The 27,281-nt window shown below is 38.3% G+C and overlaps 1 protein-coding gene, 1 long non-coding RNA gene and 1 other non-coding gene across 4 annotated transcripts in view; 2 read left to right on the top strand and 1 right to left on the bottom strand.

Moving 5' to 3' along the window:
• SYNPO2 (synaptopodin 2) overlaps positions 1-16,455 on the bottom strand; it is a 166,583-nt gene extending 150,128 nt beyond the window's left edge. The window contains exon 1 of one of the 2 annotated variants that reach the window (XM_059923514.1): positions 16,300-16,455. In XM_059923514.1, the coding sequence (XP_059779497.1) occupies positions 16,300-16,404 (105 nt within the window). In that variant the 5' untranslated portion in view covers positions 16,405-16,455. The remainder of the gene's footprint in view (positions 1-16,299) is intronic. The other variant, XM_059923513.1, reaches the window with a different exon arrangement.
• TRNAE-UUC (transfer RNA glutamic acid (anticodon UUC)) lies at positions 7,932-8,003 on the top strand. Its single transcript has one exon. It is a non-coding gene; the product is annotated as a tRNA-Glu (tRNA).
• LOC132366104 (uncharacterized) lies at positions 15,304-27,270 on the top strand. The gene is made up of 3 exons (XR_009503364.1): positions 15,304-15,387; positions 23,429-23,490; positions 27,254-27,270. It is a non-coding gene; the product is annotated as an uncharacterized LOC132366104 (long non-coding RNA).
• The last annotated feature ends 11 nt before the right edge of the window (positions 27,271-27,281 follow it).

Below are 27,281 nucleotides of genomic sequence, written 5' to 3'. Positions count from 1 at the left end.
ACAGTTGGCCTGAAATTAATTCAGATACTCCTCATTTTCACCAAAAAAATATAGCATACTCTCAGACTACTTTTAGGGATTAATTCTATAGGAATGATCAGATAAGCGTACAAATATATTTTATATATGCAAAAGTATTCATATGAACACTATTTGTAATGGTGAAAAATTATAAATAACTTACATGTTTAATAGGGAATGGATTATATAAATTATGGTCAATCCATACGATGTAATTCTATGCAGTCACTAAAGGGATGATGTAAATCAGGATTCATTGACACAGAAAGATGCTCATGTTGTGTGTTTAATAAGAAAGCACATTTAGTTCCATTCTTTTTACATGGAGTTGAATGTAAGTATGACTGTAAGTTGCTGTGTGTGCAGAGAGGGGACTGAGGAGTCATTCACCAAAATGTTAATAACGTGTTATTTCTGGATGGTATGATTTTTATCCTTTTCTGTAATATTTGAATTTTTTTACAATGACAATGTGTCATTTTTTATAATCCAAAAATAAAAGCCATTTTCAGTTCTAGCTATTTTTTTAAACATAGACTTTAATCCATTTGTGAGGGAGGACCATGATTTGATTCAAAATACTACACTTCAAGATGTGGAACTAAACTAATCCAGTGCAAGTTTACCAAGGACTATCTCCTTTTTCTCTTTGACACATTTTACACAAATGAGAGGCGTTTAAAGAATAGATGAAGAATATCAAACACATTCCCTCTTCTCCGTCAAATTAAAATTTGTTGTATAAGTGAACAGGTAGGTCAGAATGAGTGGTTTTAATCTATGAGATAATCTCTATCCACTGTTGCTCTGTGGTTTCTAGTAGGGTAAGGAAAACAAAACTTAAAGGCTGTAAATCATGTCGGATCCAGAGTTTGAGTAAATAAGTTAGATTTATAAAAACATCAATTGTATTTAAATCCATGAATTCTTAATGATATTTTAAAAACACGTTGATTACATTTGTGTATGTTAGGGAACTACCTCTTTATTTAGAAAAATAATAAGGAAAGAACAAAGCATTTACCAAAAAAAAAAAAAATCAGAAAATGCTGAATTCAGTAGTAATTCACTGCAGTACAATTTTAAGCATTAAAAAAGTAAAATCTAGCAAAAAAAGCACATTAAATTGATACCATTTTGAGAGTTTTTGTTTTACTCATTTATTTATTTATTTATAACATATATGTTCTGCAAATTATGGTTTGGAGAAATGAGAATTAAAGTCCGATAAAAATGCTGTATAAAGAAATGTCCTTCCAGAAAATACTGCTTTATTTTTCAAGTTAACAGAGAAAATATGACCATTCATGGGTGTTTTCTTTCATCTTTTACCTTTTTTTAAAAAATAAATTTATTTATTTATTTATTTTTGGCTGCATTGGGTCTTCGTTGCTGCGCACAGGCTTTCTCTAGTTGCAGAGAGCGGGGGCTACTCTTCGTTGCAGTGCGCAGACTTCTCATTGCGGTGGCTTCTCTTGTTGCGGAGCACAGGCTCTAGGTGTGCGGGCTTCAGTAGTTGTGGCTTGTGGGCTCTACAGCGCAGGCTCAGTAGTTGTGGCGCATGGGCTTAGCTGCTCCGCGGCATGTGGGATCTTCCTGGACCAGGGCTCGAACCTGTGTCGCCTGCATTGGCAGGCGGATTCTTAACCACTGCGCCACCAGGGAAGTCCCTCATCTTTTATCTTCTTGGTTTAAAATAGACCCTAGCTAAAAGGAACCTTAAAATTACATATTCTAAATCTTTCCTTTTATAAATAGAGAAATTGAGTCAGACAATTTTAGTTAAGGTCACAGAGTAAAGTCAAGTTAGACCAATGCCTAAAATTCAGGCCTCCTGATTTCCAGTCCAATCAATGGTCTTTTCACTGAACCTCTTGAATTGGCATCTGGTTACTACATAATATCAAATAAAAATAGGAACACACACACATATAAAGCATATATATCACTCCTCTAATTACCCTTTAAACAAATTGCTCATTAAAAAAGCATCAGATAAAGCTTCAGCATCATCAGGCTTTTCAGTAGTTGCCATTCTCACGCTAAAGAATAGAAGATATACATTTACTCATTCATTCATTTATTCAACAACCTTTCAATAAGTATATGGCTGACTTAAGTACCTAGTTACACATATGTGTATGTCATTCACCTTGAAGAGCACTGTTTTAGAAGATGCCAAGAGCTAGGCTCCTGCTTTCAAAGAGTAAGGTGACAATATAAGTGTGGAAAATGCAAATTTTTAAACTAGAAATACCAATGAGAAACAAGCTTCTTTATCATAGCCTTTAGCTCTATCAAAACAATAATATTTGTTTGTTAAGTACAAAATAGGAAGGCATACTGTGGTCTGAAGTCATTCTTTGCTACCCTAGCTCCAGGAGCCTGGGGCCTGAGTAAGAGCCGTGGTTTGACCACAGTGTGAGTACTTCTAAAGGAAGAATGCCCTTGTTTCACGCTGTGCTACCCTGCCATCCCAGTTCCCTTCTCCCTGCCCTTTACCCTCTTCTTGAATCCTGTGGCAGAATCATGTTCTGGCTCCTACTTGCCTTTGATACAGATTCTGAACCACACATTTATCCTTATCATTCAAAACATTTATCCTTAAAGCTTCTGATAAAATTTATGAACTTCCTCAAACAATGTGTACTTGCTTTCAACTGAATGCAATTTTATCCCTTACTAAATTAAAAAGAATCATTATTAATCAATCAATTAAAAAATAATAGTCTTTATTGCATACCTACTATGTGCCTGGGAGAAATAAATATAAACATTCCATTGCAGAAAAGATCATGGGCAAAGTCATAGAGACCTGGGAGAAGAATTAACATGTCAAGTTCAGGAGAAAATGAGAACAGCTTCCCCGGAAGAAGCAAGCCGCTCAGACCAGAGACAGTAATAGGAGGCAAAGGGCCTTAAAAACCTTGAGAAGGAGTTTCTATGAGAGAAGGCCTGGACTGTGGAAACACACTCCTGGAAAGTAATTCTCCATACTTGTTCATCTCAGCTCTGAATCGAAAAATCCAGCGTGTTTGTATCTTTCCATGAAAATCAATTAAGAAAGAGAGACATATGCAGAACTTTCTCTCTCTCTCTCTCTCTCTCTCTCTCTCTCTCTCTCTCTCTCTCACACACACACACACACACACACGCGCGCGCGCGCATGTGGATGATATCATTCCTTTTTCTTCTGCAGATAAGGCAGCATCAGATTAGGTGTCTTGCTTAGGAAGCTATAGGGGAAAAGAGAGGCGTAAAAAGAATAGAGATTCTTTATAGATAAAGAATGAGAATTAAGAGAATGGGGGCAGTGACGACACAGAAGAAGGAATTTTCCTTCTCAAATAAGGAAAAGAAACAGAGGGTAAGAGAAGTTGAGGGTAATAAAAAACAGAATGGAATAAATATCATAATGGGATCCTTAATTGAATTTGTGTCTACTCTCAGTCCTGCGCCTGCAGCTGAAGGAAACCCTTGGTAACTCACTCAGCATGAAGCTACATGGTCATTTTGGCACAGAAGAAGCAGAAGGCGATGAGCTTTCTCTCCCAGATCGCAGCTCTGCCTCAGGATGAAATTGTTCTGATCAACATTTCCCCATCTGGCAGGCAGGCGGCCAAAAGATTGGAGACCTGAAAATGGGTCACTGCATTTTGACTCCCTGCAGCAGCCCATACATGTAATGTAATATTTACACAATTCAATCTAATATCCGTCATGCTGAGCACCATCCAATGGAAAATGTTATGTTTTTCATGAAAGAAATAAAAATAAAGGTGACTGCTTTGGTAGTACCTGACTCCCAAGGCCTAAGCCTTTCACAGACTTTTTCATTTTAGCTTGATCTTGACTGATGAAAATAACTTTCCACTGTTTGAAAAGCTAAAAATACCCAGAGTTTAACTACTATCATTTACTTAGAAAAAGCAGCCTTATATAGTAACAACTGCTTCTAATTTAGAAGACAAGAGTGGGGGCTTGGGGGGAGGGACTGAAATGCTCATTAGCCTTCCCCAAAGGCCCTGGCACAGAGTCTTCCTGACTATTCAGAGATCAGCATCCTATATTTACTTACCAGGGACAATTTATTTTTCTTTTATATTTTCAAAGCACTTGAAATGATTCCTTCTCTTTGTGATGATTTCCATATGCTGTTTCCAATGAAAGGGCGATGGCATACTGAGTGAGCTTAAGGCCACATTCTGAAACCATTACATGCCATCTCACAGGGAGAGATCCTGAGGACTGCAGAAGCCCTTCCTATGATACTGAGATCCGGATCTCAAAAGGCATTGCAAGGAAGACAGCAGATAACCCTTCAATTTTATAAAGGTTGGTTAAATAAAATTAGAATAACCACAAATGTGATAGCAGTAATTTTTAAAAACCCTTGAATGTTTCCTGTGTGTTAAGTAATTTGCATGCTCAATTTCTAACCCTGAGAACAATCCTTGGAGCTAGGTGCTAACACTATCCCCATTTTATAAATGAGAGAACTGAGGCACAGAGACTAATATGATTGAAAGAGTCAGAGTTGACTTGCTCCAAACAGAGCTCAACATAAATATAGGCAAATAATTCTTCATGGCTTGAGGTATTTTCCTTTTAAAAATCTGTACTCAGCAGAAATCAACACAACACTGTAAATCAACTATACTCCAATCAAAAAAAAAAATCTGTACTATTTTTAAGTGGGACAATCATTTTATTTGGCCTTGTAAAATGCATAACTTAAGGGTTTCCTGCCTCAAGCTGATTAAACTGCATAACAAAGAAATCTTGATTTGTAATTGATACTTACAAACATTTTGTGAAATGTTGCATTTTATCAACAATGAAAAATTGCCCTGGGTAAAAGAATCATCACAAATAGTTTATTTAGCTTTTGTGCTCTTAACTTTCATTTGATATCTGGAGTACAAGAGATTGGATTACCGCGTTTCTTAATTTCTGAAGAAAATAAATTTGTGTAGAAGACAGTTACTTCCTCCTCTAATTAAAATAATAATAACAATGACAGACTCCTTTACTGCATGATTACTCTGTGTCAAGTATTATCTTAATATACAATCTTTTAAAAGTATCACAAGACATATTACTAACTGATTCCTTGGATCTCAGATTCCTCACCTGTAAAACTGGTGACATTTTTTATCTATAAAAACAGCAATTCCATTACATAGTATGCTATTTTACAGATAAGGAAACTGAGGCTCAGAAAAATGTGTTTAAACCTACATGGTAAGTGGTAGCCAGCATTAAAATGCTCGTATCCTTTCAATGGATCCGTTTCCAAATAAGATCATCTCTTTTTTGAAGGAGAAATGAAATTAAGACAAACTAGAAAATATAATAAAATTCTTTGCTCTAGGTCTGACACTGAAGTCAAAATAAACAGGATCTACGTATCAAATTCTATTTGACACTCCTTAAATTCTTCTTCTCTCACTGGGAGAATCAATGTCAGAGGAAGAGGAAAGGTTAATAGAATTTTTAACCAAACATCTACATAAGAAGCGCTAGTAATTATTCATTTAAATAAAGTGTTCTAAAGACCAGCCAGTAGGCTGTTACATTATGAAAAACTGAAATGGGTGAAGAGGAAATATGAAGAAAACAGCTCAAAGCCATTCTCTAGGACCAGTATGTTAATCATCTAATGATGGGAAAATAACTGCATGGTCAGGGTTCCCAGGAGAAGAGAGTTTTTCATATTTATCACTGTGAAAGACTGGACTTCTTAGAGCAATTTCTCATGGAAATGTGTGCCAGCTACACTGGCGTCTTCACAGTTCCTTGAAAGTGCCAAGCATGCTTCTGTCCCAGGGCTCTTGTACTTGTAGTGCCCTATGCCTGGAAGGCTTCCCCCCACTATCTGCCAAGCCAACTGGAACTCCCACGGACTTTTATTTTCAACTAAAAAATGAGAAGGAGCTCTAACTAATGTTTAATCTACTTTCATATATGGATTGACACCAGTACCCTGGTCCAGTCTGGTCCAGATAGTTATGAGTTTCATATGGTACTTGAGGTGACGCCACCAAACAGGGGACAGGAGCTCCTAACATGGCAGAGGGGAAAGAGGCTACCTCATATGTTCATTCTCTTGCAATACATTATGTTTTACGGTGCTTGATTAAATGAATTTCCATGTTATTAGCTAGTTTTAACCCTCACAAAATGACACAAGTTTTAAAATATTCCTGAAAGGCAGCTATTGATTAAAGATAACACCTACATTTCAGGCACAAGAGAAAAAGAGCTGACCCTCCTCTATATTCCTTCAGAAACTCTTCATCAGCCATGTAGCGAGATTAAACACCATTACTGTTTAATCATATGTGACAGGTAGGTAAAATATTCAAAATTACCAAGAACACTATTTGGAATACGGATTTATATCCACTGTTGTTAGAGAGGAACTTTGCCTTATTGTGCTCTATGATATCAGCTAGTGTTAGTATGAAGTAGTCAGGACTAAGAAGATATTTCATAACCAAGCATCCAGAGCATGAAAAACTTCCAGATTTGTTTTTTTTTAACAGTGGTTGAAGTCAGGCAATACTCGATTTAAAACATTACAGAATTAAGCCAAATGATAATGTTTAGAAATCTTCTCATGGATGCATTTTAAAATGGTTAAAATAATACAATATGGCAACAAACCAAGATATATTTTTTTATCAGCAAATATTGTTGAAGATGTAAAGAAAAAAAACCCAGGAAATTGGTAGAAATAATATTAGACCAAACTACATGTTGGAGGAGTTTTGCTGTAAAGTTAAATAAAAGAACATATGTTTCTGGTATATCCCAGCCTACAGTATTTTCTAGATTCTATTTCAACACTGAAATAGATGAAGAGCTACTCCTTTGGAGAGCCGATACAGAAAAATACTGGAAATAAGTTCTCCAAGTAAACGAATTCTTTAATTAAAAATAAAATCAATGTTTTATGGGAAAAATGTAAATAAAACCACTGATGAAGTAGCCGCCTTAACAGGGATTAACAAAGAAAAGATTCTAGGGTAGGTTATGACGTGCCTCACATAAAATTTATTCAGTACATTATTTGTAGGCAAGTTAAGTTGAAGAGAGAAGCAAAATAAATGGAATACAAAAGTGCAAAAGTGCTGCAGGATGTCATCAATATGGTTAATTTTAGAAAAACTCACATTTAATATATACTGGAATCTATAAAACATGTTGCAATGATATCGGGAGTGCAGGGGGCCGTTCAGAGCATGCACTTTGGTGTCCAACTGGCCTCTGTCCTAGGCCTGCCTGGACCTGCTCTACAACCTTAGTTATTCACCTAACTTCTCTAAGGCTCAGTTTTCTCATCTGTGAAAAAAAGGATAGTTAGGCCTACTGTGAATGATATAATACATAAAGCACTTAATTGTACAGAGATTTTTTTTAATGTTATGGTTATTTTGATGATATGATGGGGAGACTTTGAAGTATTTTTAGCAGTGCTATAACAGGTGATTTAGAACAATCTCTCTGGCAGCTCTGTGTATCATGAACCTGAGGAATGTGAAACCCAAAGCAGGGAGACAGTTAAAAGGCCAAGGTAGTTTATCTAAGAGACAGCTAGTGAAGGCCTGAGCTGAAGGAGTGGGAGTAGGCACACCGAGCAGGAAGTGAGTGAGCTACTGAGAAGGTAAATTCAGTACCCCCAGTTTCCACCTCAATGCGTTGGTTTCATACCCCTTTAATATGTCTTGAACTACATGGTAAAATTCTCAAACATGGTCCTACTGCTAGAAAATTTTTGCTTCAAAAATAAAGTAGCATGCATATATACACTAATATGTATAAAATGGACAACTAATAAGAACCTGCTGTATAAAAAAATAAATAAAACTCAAAATAAATAAATAAAAAATAAAGTAGCATGGAATTCCCTGGTGGTCCAGTGGTTAGGACTCGGCACTTTCACTGCCGTGGCCTGGGTTCAATCCCTGGTCAGGGAACTAAGATCCCGTAAGCTGCAGAGCGTGGCCAAGGACAAAAACAAATAATAATAATAATAATAAAGTAGCATGTCATATTTGTTAAGAAGACATGGGAAATCTGATTAGAAAAAATTTTTTAAATCTATCCTTCAGAAGACAGAATTATGAAAGCTTCTAGTCTGTTTCTATTTCATTTCCTAAATTATTTGTTCCAGAAACAAAAGTTTCAAATAGTGATCTGACACTAATTTAAATTAGTGAAAATATACTTAAAGTCAGAACAGAAGAAGTAGGTGTAGTTTATGGGACCACAAAAATCTTTCCACCATGGTCTGTTGAGGTCTTTCTTCCCTTCTTAACTGGCTGTTCAAACTACACTAAACCCCAAAATGTGTGTAGGAGCTTAGAAGACAAACCCCAGAGTCAAACTGGGTGAACCCCAGGTCTGCCTCTACCTACCTGTGTGACCCAAGGAAGTCACTTAACCACTTTCTGCCTCTGTAATGGGGATCTTAAATGGGGGTAACCTCACAGGGTTCTCTCATTATATTTAAAAGGTGATCAAAGAATTGTCCAGCACCCAGTAAACATTAATATGAGTTTCTTAAAATTATCTCCAGAAGGCAATAAGATGTTGGGAGGAAAATGATACTCTGAACATTATTATAGATTTCTTCTGGAAAAAATAACCTGTGTCCTAAAACGGTGAAATTCAAGCCAGGTAAGTTTTGATAAAGGAAGGAGTATTGCCTAAGTAGGATCAGATAGAACACAAACAAATAGTTCTGTTCAGGAAAAGTCATCCACTACATTGTTTTATCAGTGCAGTACCCACACTGCTTCCAAAGAAAAGTGGAAAAGCTAGTCTTGGGTGAGTAAGATTTTAAAAAACCAAAAACCAATGGATAGGAAAACTATTTGTTACATAATCAAGTGACACAATCTTTCATTTATAATGTTTCAAAGGGTAAATCCACCACATTTTTTAGTACTTTATCTGAAACACACCAGATTTATACACAAGTTAAGGAAAACTACATCCAGACCATCATAACACAAAACTATATCTACTATCGCTGATGATCTGCCACATGCCAATGGATTTCACAAAGACTTTGAAGATACAGTTTGTTGAGAATGTGGCCATTTCTACTTTTTAGTAATAAGAAAAGAATGGTAAATAATTCAGAAAAATTAAGTGCCTAAGATAATTCAATACTGTAAATATGTTCTCACTGAGGTTGTCAAACAATGAAATATTCCCCAAAGAGCAAATGTTATATCTGTTTCTCAGATGAGCTTTTAACTTCATGAAGTTGTTTACTCTTTCAGATTATTTAATGAAGCTGATGCAGGAATTCTCCATTTCCTTTTACAGAAACCTCATGGCATTTGGTTTCATCATGAATCTGTTAGAACAGACACAATAAACATTTTGGAGTCCATATATTTTTCAGGTTTATTTACAAGTAAACCAGTTCCCTTTCCAGTCTTGTCTCTCATTGCACATTAGCTCAGAGATGCGTTTCCTGTAATCCTTACAGGAAGATTATAAAAACCCCTAATGGGTCCTCAGGCCCATTGAAAGAAGAAATCATTACAAATGCTTTTAAAGATCAAATCTTAGATTTGTGACATTCTATCTGATAAAATTCTGTATCGAAGTCGCTGCAATGTTCAGCATTACTAAATGATATCCTGTTCTCTTATCCAGGCTGATGCAGAGAGTGATATGATGCCCCTGCTAGAGGGAAAGAATTATATTTGACTTAAGGCTGTTTTATATTTTTTTCAAATAATTTTTTTCAGAATCAGTTTTTTTCATCTATAAGCTGAGAATAATAAAACTTTGTCTACCCCACCAGTATCAAAGGAGATAATATATGTTAACACACTTAGACGATTGTAGGATAAACAAATGAAGTATTTGTAGCTAAATATATAAATTAGCTTATATTCCTGAATACATTAACTAACAGAGGGAGCTAAATTATTTTGGAAGCTAACCTGTCTTTTAAAACCATTACCATGAAAAATATGCAAATATTATCCATTTAGGTATAATGTGTATGTCCCAATGATATTACACACTGACTTTTGGAATTTGCAGTATGAATTTATTAAAAAAAAACAACAATCACCTTAATACCCAATAAAAGTTTAATACCCAATAAAAGTTCGGAGTACTTCTAACTTGAGAGTTCTAGCCTCTAATAGGTGTTCAAGAAATAGGTGTTCAAGAAACACCTCTTTAGACTTAACCAAAGGTATGCATCTGCCTAATAACGAAATGCATCCCAGGTTATAAAGTACTGATTCACATTCAACAAAAGAAGAAGAAAAGGAAAAAGAAGTAGTTTACATTTCTATTAAGCTCAAAGTCAGATTTTCATGCATTCTACCTGGAAACAATAGCTTCAACATGATCAATGGAAGTCATATGAGTTGGTGATAAGTTTTCAATCTAACACACATCAAGTACGTGTGATTGATAATATGAACCTGTATGATGGAACTGATGTTTCTGAGGAGTGCCTATCATTCTGTTATAAATGTGAAACTATTTTATTTCTTCCAGTTACTGCTTTTGACTACTATTATAAAACCAAATCCCTCCCTTAATAATACTTTGGTCAGATCCCATGCATTTCTGGTGGCTTTTGGTTATTAAAACGGTCTAGTCCGATTACAGTTTTGCTCTAACATCTAACTCTAAGCTCTCTCCCTAAGCACGGTGGCTGGCTTGTGGCTCCAGGGCTTGGCAAGAGGAGGAAAGTGTTGTCTGCTCTTTACCCGCCTCCCACCCACTCCTCCCAGGTTGAAGGCAGGAAGGAAGACTGGAGAAGGAGGGGGAAGGTAGATCTATTTATTCATAACTGAATGAGGTGGCATTTCTCTCTTGGTTTTTGTGCTTCTCTGGTTAATGTTGAGTGGCCATCACTGTCCTCTCTGCAGCTGGTGTCCAAATGCTGGGACACTTGTGTGGTTTCTTCTAGGAGCCCTGGAGGGCTTTGCCCTGCATAGTTCCCTAACACAGGAAATAGGGCTCCTGTCCAGCACTTCTCTATCCCTTCCAAGCCCCCAATGCCAGCTTGTTCCTGCCAGCCCCTGGCTAAGAGCTTGGCCTTTCTGGGTAGGCCAAGCAAGATGGCTCAAGTCCCGCCAATGACTTTCTGTGATATTCATTCATCCATGGGAAAGGCAAGGATCCTTGCCTTACTAAATGGACAAGTTCCTATTCATTCTCTCTCTGTTTCTCTTTTTCTCTCTCCTTTTCCCTCCTGCATCTTTCTCCAGTTTTATTGCCCCCACCTTCCTCTCCCTACCCCCATCCCACTGTTCACATAGGCACTAGGCAGGCCAGCAACTGCATTGACAAAGAAGATATCCTACCAGGGATGCACCTGGAACATCTCCTGGCATATGACAAGGGCCTGATAAATGCGAGCTACATATGGACTATGTCTAGATAATGGCAAGCTTCATGCATAGTCATAGTCATTATTTTATCTCATTGTCCTTCAACAAGTGATCTGTCTTAAAACATGCAATTCTAAAATAAAAATTTTATGTAACATCTGCTTAATAGATTTAGCTAGTGTGCACAGATTTCTATAAGCATAGCTATTTTTAGAATTTCTAAAAAGTGCTCAGAAAAATCAATAAATATTAAGTGATCAGTCATATTTACTAATAAAGATGTTCCTAGGTTTCCATTTGTAGTAAGGAGCATTTATCCTGAAATATACATATTTAAATATCAAAATCTTTCCTATTTTTCCCTTTAGAAATAGCTATGTTTCTTGAATTATTCTATCTGAAACATTTTAGATACCTCACTGATGTCACTAAGGGATATGAATTATGTATTTGAATGTGCTTTGCCTAAATACATTTATTCAAACGTTTAAAGAGAGGATATACAATAATAGATGAGAATCATTAAATCCACCTTGCCTCACAAAATGGATGATTGTAATTTGTCATCTAAATTTTAATAAAGTTATTTGAAACTGAATTAAAATTCATTTTAGTAAGTACCATAGTCTATACTTTTGAAGAAAGCTTCCATTTCTTTTTTTAAAATAAATTTATTTATTTATTTTTGGCTGCATTGGGTCTTCGTTGCTGTGTGCGGTCTTTCTCTAGTTGTGGCTAGGGGGGCTACTCTTTGTTGCAGTGCATGGACTTCTCATTGCGCTGGCTTCTCTTGTTGCAGAGCACGGGCTCTAGGCACGCGGGCTTCAGTAGTTGTGGCTCACGGGCTCTAGAGCGCAGGCTCAGTAGTTGTGGTGCGACGGGCTTAGTTACTCCGCGGCATGTGGGATCTTCCGGGACCAGGGCTCGACCCCGTGTGCCCTGCATTGGCAGACCGATTCTTAATCACTGCACCACCAGGGAAGTCCCCCATTTCTAACCATTAAAACATGTAAAGAATAAACAGTCTAAACATTTTTTGTTCATTATTCTCAAAATGTGAGTGATTTCTGAATCATTCATAAGATTTGATTGCGAAACAAAAATTTCTCCCCATTTCTTTTTATTTTTTTAATTTTTTTAAATTTATTTTATTTATTTTTGGCTGTGTTGGGTTTTCGTTTCTGTGCAAGGGCTTTCTCCAGTTGCGGCAAGCGGGGGCCACTCTTCATCGCGGTGCGTGGGCCTCTCACTATCGTGGCCTCTCTTGTTGCGGAGCACAGGCTCCAGACGCGCAGGCTCAGTAATTGTGGCTCACGAGCCTAGTTGCTCCGCGGCATGTGGGATCTTCCCAGACCAGGACTTGAACCCGTGTCCCCTGCATTGGCAGGCAGATTCTCAACCACTGCGCCACCAGGGAAGCCCTCCCCATTTCTTTATGTGGAGATTTTCCAAAGCGATTTTCCAAGAGTATGTCCAGGGACATAGCCATGTAAGTAGATGTTCCAAATAAGAGAGTTTTGTAAAATAAAAGTGCTAACATACTTTTCATAAGGACATCTGCACAGACACAGTGGGGTTTTATGTTGTAATTATGTCTGAATAAATTTGTTTCTGTGGATGATGTCTTGGAAATATACCTTGCAAGAGTACTGTTTTATGACTCTGTGTTAGAAATGTTTGCTTCTCACCACATATATTTAGAACATAAACTAAAAGATATATAAACATTTAAAAACCAGGGCAATGTTATTGATTATTTAGGGCCTTTTAGAAATTCAATTTATCTTGAAAACAAAGCAGAATTTTATGGCCTTGGGCTTCAATGTCAATGAAAATTTTTATTATTAATATTTCTGTTAGTGATCTTTAAAAGTTGGGGTTCACCTACAGTTCAGCCAGCGAGCCAAATAGTAAAAACATTTGAACATCTTTCAAAAATGACTAAACATGTCACTAGAAGGATATTTACTGGGAATTATAAAGCTATTAAATTTCTGATCATTCTTAATATTAGAATTACTTTTTTTTTCTTTTTCTAAAAATATTAGACTAGTTTTTCTTTTGCTATTTCAGCTTGCTAGATTTTCATTCTATATAGAATTATTGAAAATCTAAACACTAGATATTTACAACAAGCCAAAAATTTGTTGTTATCTTTTGTAGCATACCCATTTTAAGGGGCATGATTTAAGCACTGTGTGAAAATTTCTTTTTTTTTGAAAATATTCTCTTCAGTTTCCAAACTATTCTTTTGCATGTTCTTCAAAACTGTGAGCATTTTGTTTGCCAGCAACCATCCCCTACTCAACCTTTCTGTCTCTTTTCTCTTTATCTTCCTACTTGGAGGTAACTTGGCTCTAATAAGTTTTCACCAGTCCTTGGAAAAGAAGAAAATCTATGCCAAGCAACATACACTTCACTTTGATCTCAATGAGAGACCTTTAATAGAATTCAGTTGACAATGTTTTGAGTGAAAAACAGTGATTCCAGTGAGGCCATGGCCTTGATAATGTAGAAATTGACAAGCACTTTGTTCCAAGGGTTTTTGGGAACAAATAATGCTAGTAATAAGAACTTAAATATAATAAGTTTTAATTAAATATAAAACCAGACCAAGAAAAGTGGGCATTGCCATAGAAATTTAGAAATTACCCCTTCTTTAGAAGACTCTCTGGTCACTTTTACATGTGGGAAAAAACTATAGATTATCGTCTCTCTCTCTCTCTCTCTCTCTCCCTCTCTCTCTTTTACACACACACACACACACACAATAATTAAGGCAAACATCCAGGTGCTTTCATAATGATATTTTAAAATCAGTAACTTTATAGCAAAACAAACTAAAAAATTAAAGCGAACATCCCGATGCTTTAATATAATGATCTTTTTAAAACCAAAAATGTATTTCCTGGGTATTTTAGGAAAGAGAGAGGGAGAGCAGGACTAAATTTCTTGACCCTCATACAGACTAATAGCCTCTTTGAATCCTGGTAATAGAGATGCTATCAGCAGAGGAACGCCTCCAAAACACCCTTCACTAGCAATTTGCTTCAGTTCTTCAAAAAATCACACAGCGGTTCCACTTTGAAATAAGCACATCAAGAAGTCAGGAGAACCCATTCTATTCTGTAGGTCTGGCTATGAAAGAGCCACCAGAAATCACAGCTTCTAGCCACTCCTGTCCCCACATTTTAACTGGTAGGCAAATGATTCTAAAATTGTACACTAATAGGGCTGTAGAAAACTCGAGCAACATAGAACCTCACTAATGGTAGAGTCCAGTTTCCACCGTACTTCTCTCCTTTCCCACCCCACTCAAAATATTTGTCTCTCTCTCTCTCTCTACACACACACGCAAACACACATACGCAAACACACACACATCAGATGAATCCGGAAGGGTGATCTGTCTCAGGCCCGGCTGCAAGTTAGATCAGAGCTGGAATTAGGACCCAAATCTCAGTAACGGGAGCCAGCCGACGGCTATTCTAGACCCGGGACAAATCCACTTCAGTCTCATGAATTCTACATACGCTGAATTAGACATTAATATTTTGTCTGATGTTGCCTGCCATTGACTCCTAAAGAAACACAGTGAAACCAACCACCTTTCCGTACCCTTTAATCAGTCTGCCAGTTCCAAGCCAAAGACCAAAGACCGGAGGCAAGTTACTTAACCTCTCAGGGTTCTTTCCTCATCTAAAATTAGCAGGTTGAAATGGAAATCTCTGAGAAACTTTTCAGTTCTACAAATTTCTCCTTTCTCCCGTTTTATGCTTCATTCCTGATGTTTGAAATTTTCACTAGGTGGCAGGATTCCACCATCGCATTATGAAAGGATTTTCCTATGGAAGCCTGGGTGCAGAAAATTTCAAAGAAACTCCTTTTTTCACAGTGAACATTAAGAAAAAAAAAAAGCCAAAGGGAAAGAAGAATAACTACAAAGGCCAGTGGTCCATAAGGATCTAGATACATTTTTAATGTAAGTATAAAACAGGAAATTAAACATGTTCTTTCCTATAGTACTTCAATTTAGTATTACAATCAGGTGAAAGTCTGCTTATTTTCATGTATTTTAAAATTTGTTTCAGCTGAATCACAATTAGACAATGTCAGATCCCCTCAAGCAAACTGGTAAGCATATTGAGCTAAGAAAAAAAGCAATCTAATGGAAACAAAAACATCTTAAATATTTTAAATCATTATTAGATGCATTTCAAAGTTACCTCTAAGTTACTTAAAATATATTTCCAGTGTCTTTGAATTTTATTTTGAGCACTTAACCAGACGAATGCACATGATAGAACAGAGTACTTGGATTTTTGCATTTATTAGCCAAATCCTTAAGAGAGTATTCTTTCAAATAGATTTTATGGCATCTTCATCATATTTTTTTTTAAATTATTGCCCCAAATTGGGCTTCTCATAAATGCTGTATAATAAATGTCATTACCAATACTTTATGAGGCCCCAATATAGCCAAGCCAATTGGTTATGCTGAGCTGAGCCCTTCTCCTGTGCCAGAGCCAAGTAAAGTGACATGAAACAATAACAACTGTAGATTCTAATATTGCCTAGAAGAAACGTTCCCAAGTGTCTTGCTGGATGCCGGAGAAGAAGCTAATTACCTAGGCTTTTGTTCAGCTGATAAAATATAGCACGCTTTTTTCCCCATTAACGGCTGATTAATTACATATGTGCTATATGTTACTCTCCAAAGTTTCTTTGGTAAAAACAAAACAAAAAACCCACACCCTAGAAAGATTCAATGTCAGCATCAAAATCAAACTAATATATAGACTTCTGAATCAGAACTTGAAAAACCATCCACAGGTTGCTTTCATTCCTTCCTTCCCAGCCCAGAACCGTGATAACCCATCTTCGATGGTCCTACCTTAGCGACTTGTAAGGGCTGCTGCTGCTCCTTGCCACCTTGCAATCTGAACCCCCAGGGCGCCCCTCCGGTCATGGAAATGCAGATGAAATCCCCGGTGCCCATTTTCTTCTTTTAGCTGGGTAACATGAAGAGCTTGAAAAGACGGACGAAGCCTGGGTGCGGTTGAGGCTATGCAGTGAGCTTCGGGCTCCCGCTAGGGAGGCAGGACTGGGGCGCGCAGAGCCTCCGCCGCAGCAGCCGCTGCTGCCCCGGCCGCCGCTTCGAATTTGCGCTGCTAATGGGATCATTCACAAGGCGGCAGAGGCGCTAGACGCATCAAGCACACAGCCCACTCTTGCGTCACGCTCCTTTGCTCAGCCCACCTTCAGGAACGGCAAGAGCCTCACACAGAGGAAGATGTCCCCCACTGGGGGCAAGATGCGGGGCGGGGAGGGGAACGAAAGTTCTCTAGCTCTAACTAGAGAACCCAACCCTTAAAAGAAAGGATAATAGGAAAACTTTCATTTAATAATTCTATAAATAGTAGAGGACAGATGAAGGTTTTAATCTCCAGGCCGCAAGTGACATCCTAAAATACGAGCTCTGAGAAGTGAACTACTAGAGGATTAGATTCTCTCAAATAAATGTTTTGAGAATCACCACATTGATGACTGACACAGACAAAAAGAAGTTTAAGTGGGTTAAATTATTATTTTTCTTAGCTTTTGCTGTCTGTAGCCTGCAGAACTAATCTGCAGGAAATAAAAGAAAGAAGAGGAAATAAAAGAAAGCAAAACATTTATTTTTAAAAGACAAAAACCTTGTACTCTGAAAAGTGCTTTTCTGAACTGGTGCTTATATAGTTTAGAAGAAAGAGGAGAAGAGAGACAGATAGAAAGAGAGAGGGAGAGACTATTTCCCCCTGGAAGCTACATTCTTATAACTACATCTATTGCCTGGTTTGGAGTATTTTAAATTTAAATAAGTGTTTCATTTTCTTCCTTCTTCAACAGGAAGGAAACTTCTTAAACCTGAATAGTCAGCCAACTGAATACGATGTCACCAACAAGTTTCTTATTTTTAGTCTTTCATCTAGTGTGCTGAGTCTGGGTGGTCCAATATAAAAGTTGATTTTATATGTGGCCCAAAATAGTTTAATGTTTTAAATCTGAATATGACCTACCAAAAATTGCACAAATGGAACATTTTTATTTTCCCATAATACTTTTATTTTCCATGACATTCATCCACATAAAAACACACTAAATAAAGAAGAGCCTGGGAAAGTTAGTTTGTGTTACATGTGGCACCAGACCAGTGACTTCCAGACTCTGCCTGTTTCAGTACTAGGAAGCATCATACAAGGAACATTTACACAGCCCTGCTCCCAGAAGCCAAATGTGTCACATGATTTTACTTGTGCCTCATCACTGGAGTAAGAAAGACCATGTAATCAGAGACTGGTGGCTCCAGAAGAGACCCTTTGAAGGTCATGAGGACCAGATTCTCATCCCAAGGTTTCTTCTCTTCAGAAAGGTGAATTGACTTTACCAAAAATCTTTCTTTGAAAAAAAAGAATTTTACAAGTGACATCCTAAAGTATGAACTCTGAGAACAAAAGAAAAAGAAAAGAACTTTTTACATTTGTTCGTTCTGCTTTCTCCTGTCACTTCCACTCCTCACCCACTCCAGTCTAGCTTCTGTCCCCACAAAAGGAAAAGCTCTCAGCAAGGTCACTTATTACCTTCTTGCTTTTGTGTAGCATTTAATATTACTAAACTCGTCCTCCTTAACTGTTTTCTCTCTTAGGTTTCCAGGACATAGCATGCTCTTGGCTCTGCTCTTGCCTCTCTAACCACTCTTGCCTTTGGCAGTTCTTGGCCTCTACTCATCCATTAAATGTTGGTGTTCTGTGCCAGGGCTACGTCCTGGTCCTCATCTTTTCTCACTGTAGACCCTTTCTACGGGTTCTCTCATTCACCCCACAGAATTTAACTTTCCCCCTCAATCCCAGATATCTTTCCTTAACTCCAGGCCAGTATATCTAACTGCCTATTATACCTCTTTCTATGTGAATATATCAAGACACCTAAAACTCAATATATTCAAAATCAAGTTCATTATTTCTTCCCAAACTTCTGTCTTCTCTCCTCCTATGTTCCCCATCTCAGGAAAATTGACTAACCCATTACCTTTCTCTTATGCATGGTTCCCTTCAACCCTGACTTAAATGTAAATGTGACACAGGAGACTAAAACTGGGGCAGCCATATTGTGACCATGAGGTAAAGCCAAGAATAACAGCAAAGACTCCAGTTCCGACTGAATTAATGCCAATAGCTATCCACCTCCAGTTCTCTTATTGTGCAAGAAAAATAACCCATACTTTTTTAAACTGCTGTAGGTCTAGTTTATTGTTACTTGAAGCCAGCATGCTCCTGACTGCTGCACTCAATGAATAGCTTCTCCATCCAACCAGTTCTTTCAGACAGAGAAACAGGAACTGATATATTGCTATACTTCATTAAAGATTTATTCTGTGTTAGGAACTTGCCATATAGTATTTTATAATATTTCTTTGTATATTTATCCTCAAAGCAGCCATGCTAGGTAGTTATCAATGTCTCCCTTTTGCTGGTAATTAACTCAGGCTTGGATGCTAAGTGCAGAGTCAGGATCTGAACCTTTGCTTGTCTGAATTAAAAATATCTGTTCAGGGCTTCCCTGGTGGCGCAGTGGTTAGGAATCCGCCTGCCAACGCAGCGGACACGGGTTCGAACCCTGGTCCAGGGGGATCCCACGTGCCGCGGAGCGGCTGGGCCCGTGCACCACAACTACTGGAGCCCACGCGCCTGGAGCCCGTGATCCAAAACAAGAGAAGCCACTGCACTGAGAAGCCCATGCACTGCAATGAAGAGTAGCCCCCGCTCACCGCAACTAGAGAAAGCCCGTGCCAAAAATAAGGACCCAACGCAGCCAAAAATAAATAAAAATAAAATAAATGAATTTATTTTTTTAAAAAAGGGAAAGTGCCTCCCCCTTTGGGGCAGAAATGTTAATGTGCCATTTTAAACCAAAAAAAAAAAAAAAAAATCTGTTCTTATTGCTATCCTATCTCCAGGCCTTATGTTTTTCCTTATGCTCTTCTCATGCTTCCAATTACTTATTAAGACCTATGGATCCAACTTCTAAATAGATTGCAAATTTACCCCTTCATCCCGTTTTCACTGGTATGATTACTTCTATCTCTGTGCTGGATTACAACAGTCTCCTAACTAATCTCTCTGTCCCAGCCTCGTTTCTACCCTCAATTCACTTTTTTTTTTTTCTCAATTCACTTTTCACTCTAATAGCCAGTGTGAAATTTCTGAAATGCAGTATCTACCTTGTTTTCTCTCTGTTGAAAGGCTTCAAGGTTTCTCAGAAAAGTCAAAGCTCCTTTACATAGATAACATTTTCTCCCTCCCACTCCTCACTTCTCCCACCTCATCTCTCACCTTGAATTTTCTGATTCAGTCAAACAGAACTACATTTAGTTTCTCTAACTTGCTTTGTTTTTCCATCTGCAAAGGCATTCTTCCAAGCTATCTAGTCCTCACCCACACACAGATCACCTGATAATTCCTGCTCATGCTTCTGGCTTCGGATTTAGATATCATATTCTCCAGGAAGGTTTTCCGAACCTTCCCACTCAATGTCCAGGTAAGCGCTCCCCCTATGTGCTACCATCACTCTGTATTTTTCCCTCTCATCCTAATGGTCTCTTAAAATGAATCCCTCACTAGATTATTTGCCTGTGAGTTTAGGGGTCATTTCTGACTTTTTGAGAATTGTATCCCCAAGTCTAATACAGTCTTTGACCCTTAACTGATGATCCATTAATATGAGTACAATGAAAAAATAGATAAGCTTTCCCAGAATAAAGGCATAGAAAAGAGAGCCAAAGAGTTTTCTTTTCTTTCTCTCCACTTCATTTGACTTGGAAAAACCTGAAGTAGAGCAAAATTTTTGAATTATACCACTTAGAGACCATGTGAGACAGGTAATTGTTGCCTCCGCACATTTTGCCTCTTCCCCATTGGTAGCTTTTTTTTATTTTTTAATTTTTGGCTGCGTTGGATCTTCATTGCTGTGCACCGGCTTTCTCTAGTTGCGGCGAGCAGGGGCTACTCTTGGTTGTGGTGCACGGGCTTCTCATCGCGGTGGCTTCTCTTGTTGCGGAGCATGGGCTCTAGGCGCACGGGCTTAGTTGCTGCGCAGCATGTGGGATCTTCCTGGACCAGGGCTTGAACCCGTGTCCCCTGCATTGGCAGGCAGATTCTTAACCACTGCGCCACCAGGGAAGCCCTGTTGGTAGCTATTAAGTAGGTAAAATTGATCTTCCCACCCCAGCAGCATGGATGATCTGAGTAATCAGAGTAATTTTTCCTCCTTAACACAGAGATTAGTTCAGGAATGGGTACAAACCTAGGCCTAAGTCAAGGACATTCCTCTGGTCCCAGTGATTAATTCGTATAAGGTCCAGCCACAGGGAAGCTCAAGACTTTTCCAGGTAGCTGTCAGGGGCAATATCCTCCCCCAATGGATACTGATAGCAGTGGGGGAAGCCAGTGTAAGGATGAAACCACCACAAGGTGGTAGTGGGAGAGTCCTCCATGGGTGTCTAGGCTCCTATATGTCTTTCTAGGGGTGTCAGAATTCAAGATCCTAATGCTTCTTTTCCTGAGCTATTTCTCAGGGTTGTGTTTGCAGCAAGCAATCTTGAGAAATGTGGTAATTTCTCAACCTGGGACAAGGAGCAAGTTTGTTAGCTGATTGTTAGCCAAAAACAAAATAAAAGCAATGGACTCATTAACTTTAGCATTCCTTAGCTGTTATGCAAACCCACTGTGTGTGTAGCATCCATCTGGGTCATATCATGTCAACCCTGTGGAGTTTGAGGCAAGGTTAACCAGTGTAAACATGCTGATGTTCATGCTGCTTGCTGCACCCTGAGTAATAAAGCTCTTTGTCTCTACCCAAGAGTCTCACATCTGCTTTCAGAATCCATGAAACAGTAACAGGGTAACTTAGTAGCTTGCAAGGAGGATGCAATTAAATCCCAGACCCAGTGGGGTGAAACTTAGACACTAGTAGAGAAATGGAACCAGAGCCCTGGTCAAAAAGCACATAAGCCTGCTCTTTATTTTATTTGGGATTTAAGAATCACGTCAAGAGGAAAATAAATATTTTCTTAAGGGAAAAAACTGTGACTTAAGTGGTTTTGAAAATGATCTTCTTAGACTAACTCTACTTCTGTGCCATTTAAATGAGTTAACACTGTATCAGATGCTCTGTTTTACACTACCATTCATTCATTCATTCATTCATTTGATTTTTCATTCAGCTAATAATATTTATACTATCTTTCCCAATTTTGACACCACATTAAGATTTCTGAGCCTAACATGAACTGTCAAGACATATTATGATGCAAAAACATTCCATTGGGAATTACTTATTCTGCAATAATTTCACATTGGCCACCCATGCCTAGCTCATGCCTCTTTTTTATTTTTCTAATTCAGTTTTTCACTCAAAAATATCATTACTTTCCATTTTGAGCTAATGTCTATGAGCTCTTTCTAATTATTCAAAAACCTAGATGTTATTCTTCTGTATGAATAACATAGTAATGTATTAAATTTTGGAGAAAAATAAAGCATCACAGCAAAAAGAAGAAACATTTCTTTTGGTTCCTGATCACAATTCCAATGTGGGTCTGTGGGGAGGGGGACCACCCCACAGCACCACCAAGAAAATCTCAGGATGCCAGCAGGGTGTCCAAGAATTCAGCTAAATCCTGACACTATCTACCAGGAGATAAGGGCTCAGTCCCACAAGACTGCCTCCCACCCCCACTCACACACCCTGCAGACACCCGCTGCAATCCTAGGGTATCACTTGTGCTTTTGACCAACTGACTATAGATCAGAGGTTCCAAAGACTACCCTCCTTGGGTGGATTAATTTGCCAGAGCAGCTCACAGAACTCAGGGAAGTGCTTACTTAACATTTACCAATTTATTAAAGGATGTGATAAAGAATACAGATGAACATTCAGAGGGAAGGGATGAGTAGGGAAGAGAAGGTGTGTGGGAAGGGGTATGGGGCCCTCACGGCCTGTCCAAGGGCACCACTCTCCCAGCACCTCTATGTGTTCACCAACCCAGAAGCTCTCCGAGCCCCATCCTTTTGGAATTTTATGGAGGGTTCATCACATACACGTGATCAATCATTAACTCCACTTTCAGCTCTTCTCCCTTCTCAGGAGAATGTGGGGCGTGGCTGAAAATTCCAAGCTTCTAATCATGGCTTGGTCTTTCTGGTGACCAGCCCTCATTCAGGAGCCATCCAGGAGCTCACCCAGAGTCACCTCATTAGAACAAAGGCACTCCTATCACCCAGGAAATTACAAGGGTTTTAGGAGCTCTGTGGAGGAACAGAGGTCAAAGACCAATATTAGAACAAGAGTTGCTCCTAGTGTTCTTATCACTTAGGAAATCACAAGGGTTTTAGGAGCTCTGTGTCAGGAACTGGAAGCAAAGACTAATATATATTTTTTATTATCTCACAACATTATTGTAAAATTATGTGAAATTTGGAATGACCAAAACTGAAAAAATGCACCGTGATTTCAGTATTTAAACGAAGCTTAAGTTTTCTTCCCTTTTGGGCCACCAAAACTTGGTGCTTATTAAAAGGACTTTAAAAAAATGTAGCAGGCCTCTTGCAACATTAGCTAATATATTTATGTGAGTTAAATTTGAATGAATCACCAAATGAAACCACATGGATTAAAGTCCTTGTAGGATAAATACATATTAAAAGTTTCATTTTCAAAAAGCATACTTTATAAAAGTGGTGTGTGTGTGTGTGTATGTGCCTGTGTGTGCATGTGTGTGTGTACTTTAGGACAATGAAGAGGGAGTTAAATCAACATATTAGAAAAAATAGTTTTAGGCATCTGATTTTTCCAAAACACTGGAGGGCATTTGTCTCTAATGTCAAGGAATGAAATACAATGCTATGACTCATGATGTCTGCTGACTATATCATTTTGCTACTTTATGTTTTTGCTAATAAATATTTCATTTTTTTGCATTTCAGATAGTACTGGATTATCTGAAACATCAGAAAAAGTAAAGATAATTTTTGAGGAAAAATATAAGGTAATGTCAATGAATTATCAAAGATGAGATTTACCTGATAGCTTCTATATTTTTAAACAAACAAAACCATTTTTCCATAAGTACAATCATAATTTGGAACTGTCACTAAATTATACCCTCCAAAATCAGTGTTAAAATTTGGAGCTTCGAAACAATGCATTTTGTTATTGTCTTATTTTTCTCCCTGCAAAAAATGACTGACAACAATTAAACATAAGATTGTGTATACGAGAAGAAATGAATATCCCAGACAAAGACAACAAGAGGCAACATGCTGGTTGGAATTAGTTACAGATACCAGAACTTTATTCTGTGTTAAAAAAATAAATATACAGATAATCGATACGATGGATAAATATTTGTGAACTCATATTTAACAGTTATGCAACTCTGACTATTGGAGAATCACTAATTCATCATCTGCTGACCCCGCTAGGGCCTGCTGCCACTCGAGTATTTGTGTTGTTTCCTGGAATGCACATGAGTGAAATGCCATGCGAGCAGGTGGTGTTGGGCTCTGCGGCATTCCAGTGAAGGCGATAAGGAGCCGTGTGAAAGAAGACACCCCCAGGCCCTGCTGAAAGCATTTTCCCTGCGCATCTACGTGCCCGCTCTTGCTTTGAGGCTGAATGGGGTTTGGGGAGAAACCAGCACTGTTGCTACTGCTGGTGATTTAAAGTTCCATCACGGAGGCTTGCAGAGCTCAAGAATGCGCACTAACAACTCCTACTTTTACACAAACCCCAGAGTGGCTGCCTTGCCCAACCTTACAGCATCAGGGAGTATATCAGTTTGCGAGGCCTCCATTACAAAGTACCACACACTGGATGGCTTCAAGAACAGAAATTTATTTTCCCACAACTTTGGAGGCTAGAAGTCTGAGATCAAGTTGTCAGCAGAGCCTTCTGAGGCCTGCCCCCTTGACTTGTAGATGGTTGTCTTCTCCAAGTGCCTTTACATGGCCTTCTCTCTGTACCTGTCTGTATCCTAATCTCCCCTTCTTATAAGGATGCCAAGCATTGGATGAAGACCACCCCAATGACCTCATTAGGCCGAATTACCTTTAAAGCCCCTATCTCCAAATACAGTCACATTCTGAGATACTGGTGTGTAGGAATCCAATGCATGAATTTGGGGGGATAAAATTTAGCCCATAACAGAGAGCCACAGCATACAGTCAGCCAAACTGCCTGTTAGTTTCCTTTCCAATATACAAGAATATATAAAATGGAGGTGACAGGATCACTTTTGAGATTTTGATAATTTTGTTTGTTCTTCAGATTTCCCACTTTCTTCCTATTCCAAGAAAGTAGTCAGACCCTTACAATTTCCTTAACTCAAGGATTTTTTCGAGCAGAAACAGAAGGTGGTAGCCGTGATTCTCAGTTTTGTAAGGTCGAAACGCCATGAAATGATTTTGCAAGGTGTCCCAGAGCAGTGCCTTTGAGAAAAGCAAGGGAGGGGGTTAGTTCTGACTAGGAGGAACTAGAGGTCGGTAGACCACCATGCTGCTGTCAGGGAAAGAATGGCAAGGCCTTGGGGGAAATGACTGCAGGGTCTTTAGAGGGAGGCCAAACACCAAAAGCAGGGCTCCCAATCCCTGTCAACCTTCCTCAGCCACATGCATGTCACAGAAGCTGCAGTTAGGACCTGACTGCTGGCCAAGACCATGGACAGTTCAGTGACCAGTGAGGGCAATGACTGATGACCTGCTCCTCTGTTGAATTCTAACACCTTTGCAAACCCCAGGGAGGAAGGGGCCCTAACCATACCTGACATTGGCTTTCAGCCAGCACAGTGAAATGGGGGACTAGAGTTGGAGTAACTTGATTAAAATGGTAAAATTATATTCTTGAGCTAATTATATTCTTAAGCTAATTTATGCACTTTTAAGCATATAGTTCATTCATTCATTCAAAAGTCATTTGAATGAATGAGTGCCAGATGCTCATTCTAGGTTCAGGTGGTGTAGCTGTAAGCATTCCAGGCAAAATTCCTGCTCTCTTGGAGCCCATATTTTACTGGAGAAGCCAGACAATAAATAAGTAAACAAAATAGCTTCAGAGAGAAATGAGAGCTAAAAAGAGAGAGGAACAGGGTAACATGGCAGAGTGAGTGGAGTGATACACATAGGAGATCAGAAAAAGCTTCTCTGAGCTGAGACACAAATGATAAGGAGACAGTTATTTGAAAGGCAGGAAGAGTGGGAGGAAGAGCAAAAATACGCCTTGTCAGTGCAAAAAAAAAGATGGAGGTTAGGAAGTGTAGTAGATGTGAACCCATTACAGGAGAATCTGTCATGAAGTTAATGAAGCAGAAGCTCAGGACCCTCCCTTCCAAGGCCCCGGAAGGAACACCAGCAATGTGTTCACATGTTCACATGCCTTTGTAAAATTTGCCAAAGTAAAATACTTGAACTGAATTTGGTTAAGATTGTTGTCTTTTTTCACTCCGACTTCCCCTCCAAGTGGTGGTGGAGCATTATTGAAATCCAGCTAAAGGGAAGATGAGTTGGGGATTTGTTCAGCTTGGTTTTGGTGGAATATAGTTATGTGGTTCTCAGTCGCATTCATGTCAGGTTATTGCCAGCTGCGCCAGCACAGGAATGAACAGCTCCCAGGCACACTGCCCCCATGTGTTGTGCCCATATGCCTGGTGTGGAAACACTGAAGGGCATGGTCAGAGGTCTTACCATAACACCAACCCATTTTAGGGTGCTGACACTGTATTTGGTAGTAAAGGAGAAACATAGGTTGACATGTACAGCACCACAAATTAGTCTGTGGAAACTTTTTCAGTAGCTAAATATAAAAATTGCCAGCGAAGAATTAGTTTCTTATTGATGCCTAGTCAAATGTGAAGCTTTCCCCTTTCAGGAACATGCTAGATGATGCAGCACATATAATTATAAATGCACCATGCTTTTTTTGGCTACCATGAAAAATAGAATTTATCAGAATTCCTATGTTTCTGGGCACAAACCTGCAACCATGTTACAGTGCAAGTCAATTATCAATAATAAATCATGTGGTGTGCAAGCCAATTATCAATAATAAAAACTAGTATTAATTAACTATGCTAGAGGTTAATGGAAAAAAATATTACAAAGTTATTGTCATATAACTTTGTCTTTGAGGAAATCAAAGAGAATTCAACTAAATAATGTAGGGAAAAACAGGTGTATCAAACAGTTAATAAAAATATTGTTATTTATCTGAATTTTGAGATGTTTGTAGTAGTTATCAGGTAATTTGTGGGGGGTTTTTTCATAGATAAAACTAACACTTTTTTATTTTTGTAATTTAGTTGTCTCTCTTCTGATCTTTTCATTTTTCATCAATCTTTCCACCCTCTCTCTAACTTCATAGCTTCGCAAGATAAATTAAAATGTCTGCTTTGCCCTTAGGCTTCTGGAAGGTAATAATATTTAAAGTAGATACATTTCCTTTTACAATGACAAAATATCTACAAAGTACTATTAAAAATGCCTAATAAATAAAATAAATAATGCTGATGGGGTTCTTGAGTGAAGCCTTATATTGAAGCCAAATTTTAGATAACGAGTAGTGATTTCTTAAGTTGGGAATCACTTTTAACCTATGAAAAAAAATTTAATTCAAATCACTGCATTTGTTGCACCAAGGTGATCTTTTCGAGACTGAACCACATTGTGCTGTCAACCTGTTGCAGGTTTGCTATCTACCCTGCCTTTAAAAACCTGCTTTAATGCATTTATTTAATAAATGTTTATTATTTATTTCAGGCACTGTTCTAGGCACGATGGATATGGA

Source organism: Balaenoptera ricei, chromosome 5, assembly GCF_028023285.1.
Source record: "Balaenoptera ricei isolate mBalRic1 chromosome 5, mBalRic1.hap2, whole genome shotgun sequence".
Taxonomy (NCBI): Eukaryota; Metazoa; Chordata; class Mammalia; order Artiodactyla; family Balaenopteridae; genus Balaenoptera; species Balaenoptera ricei.
The sequence above is the reverse complement of the archived record's forward strand: the minus strand, read 5'-3'. Positions and strand labels throughout refer to the sequence as shown.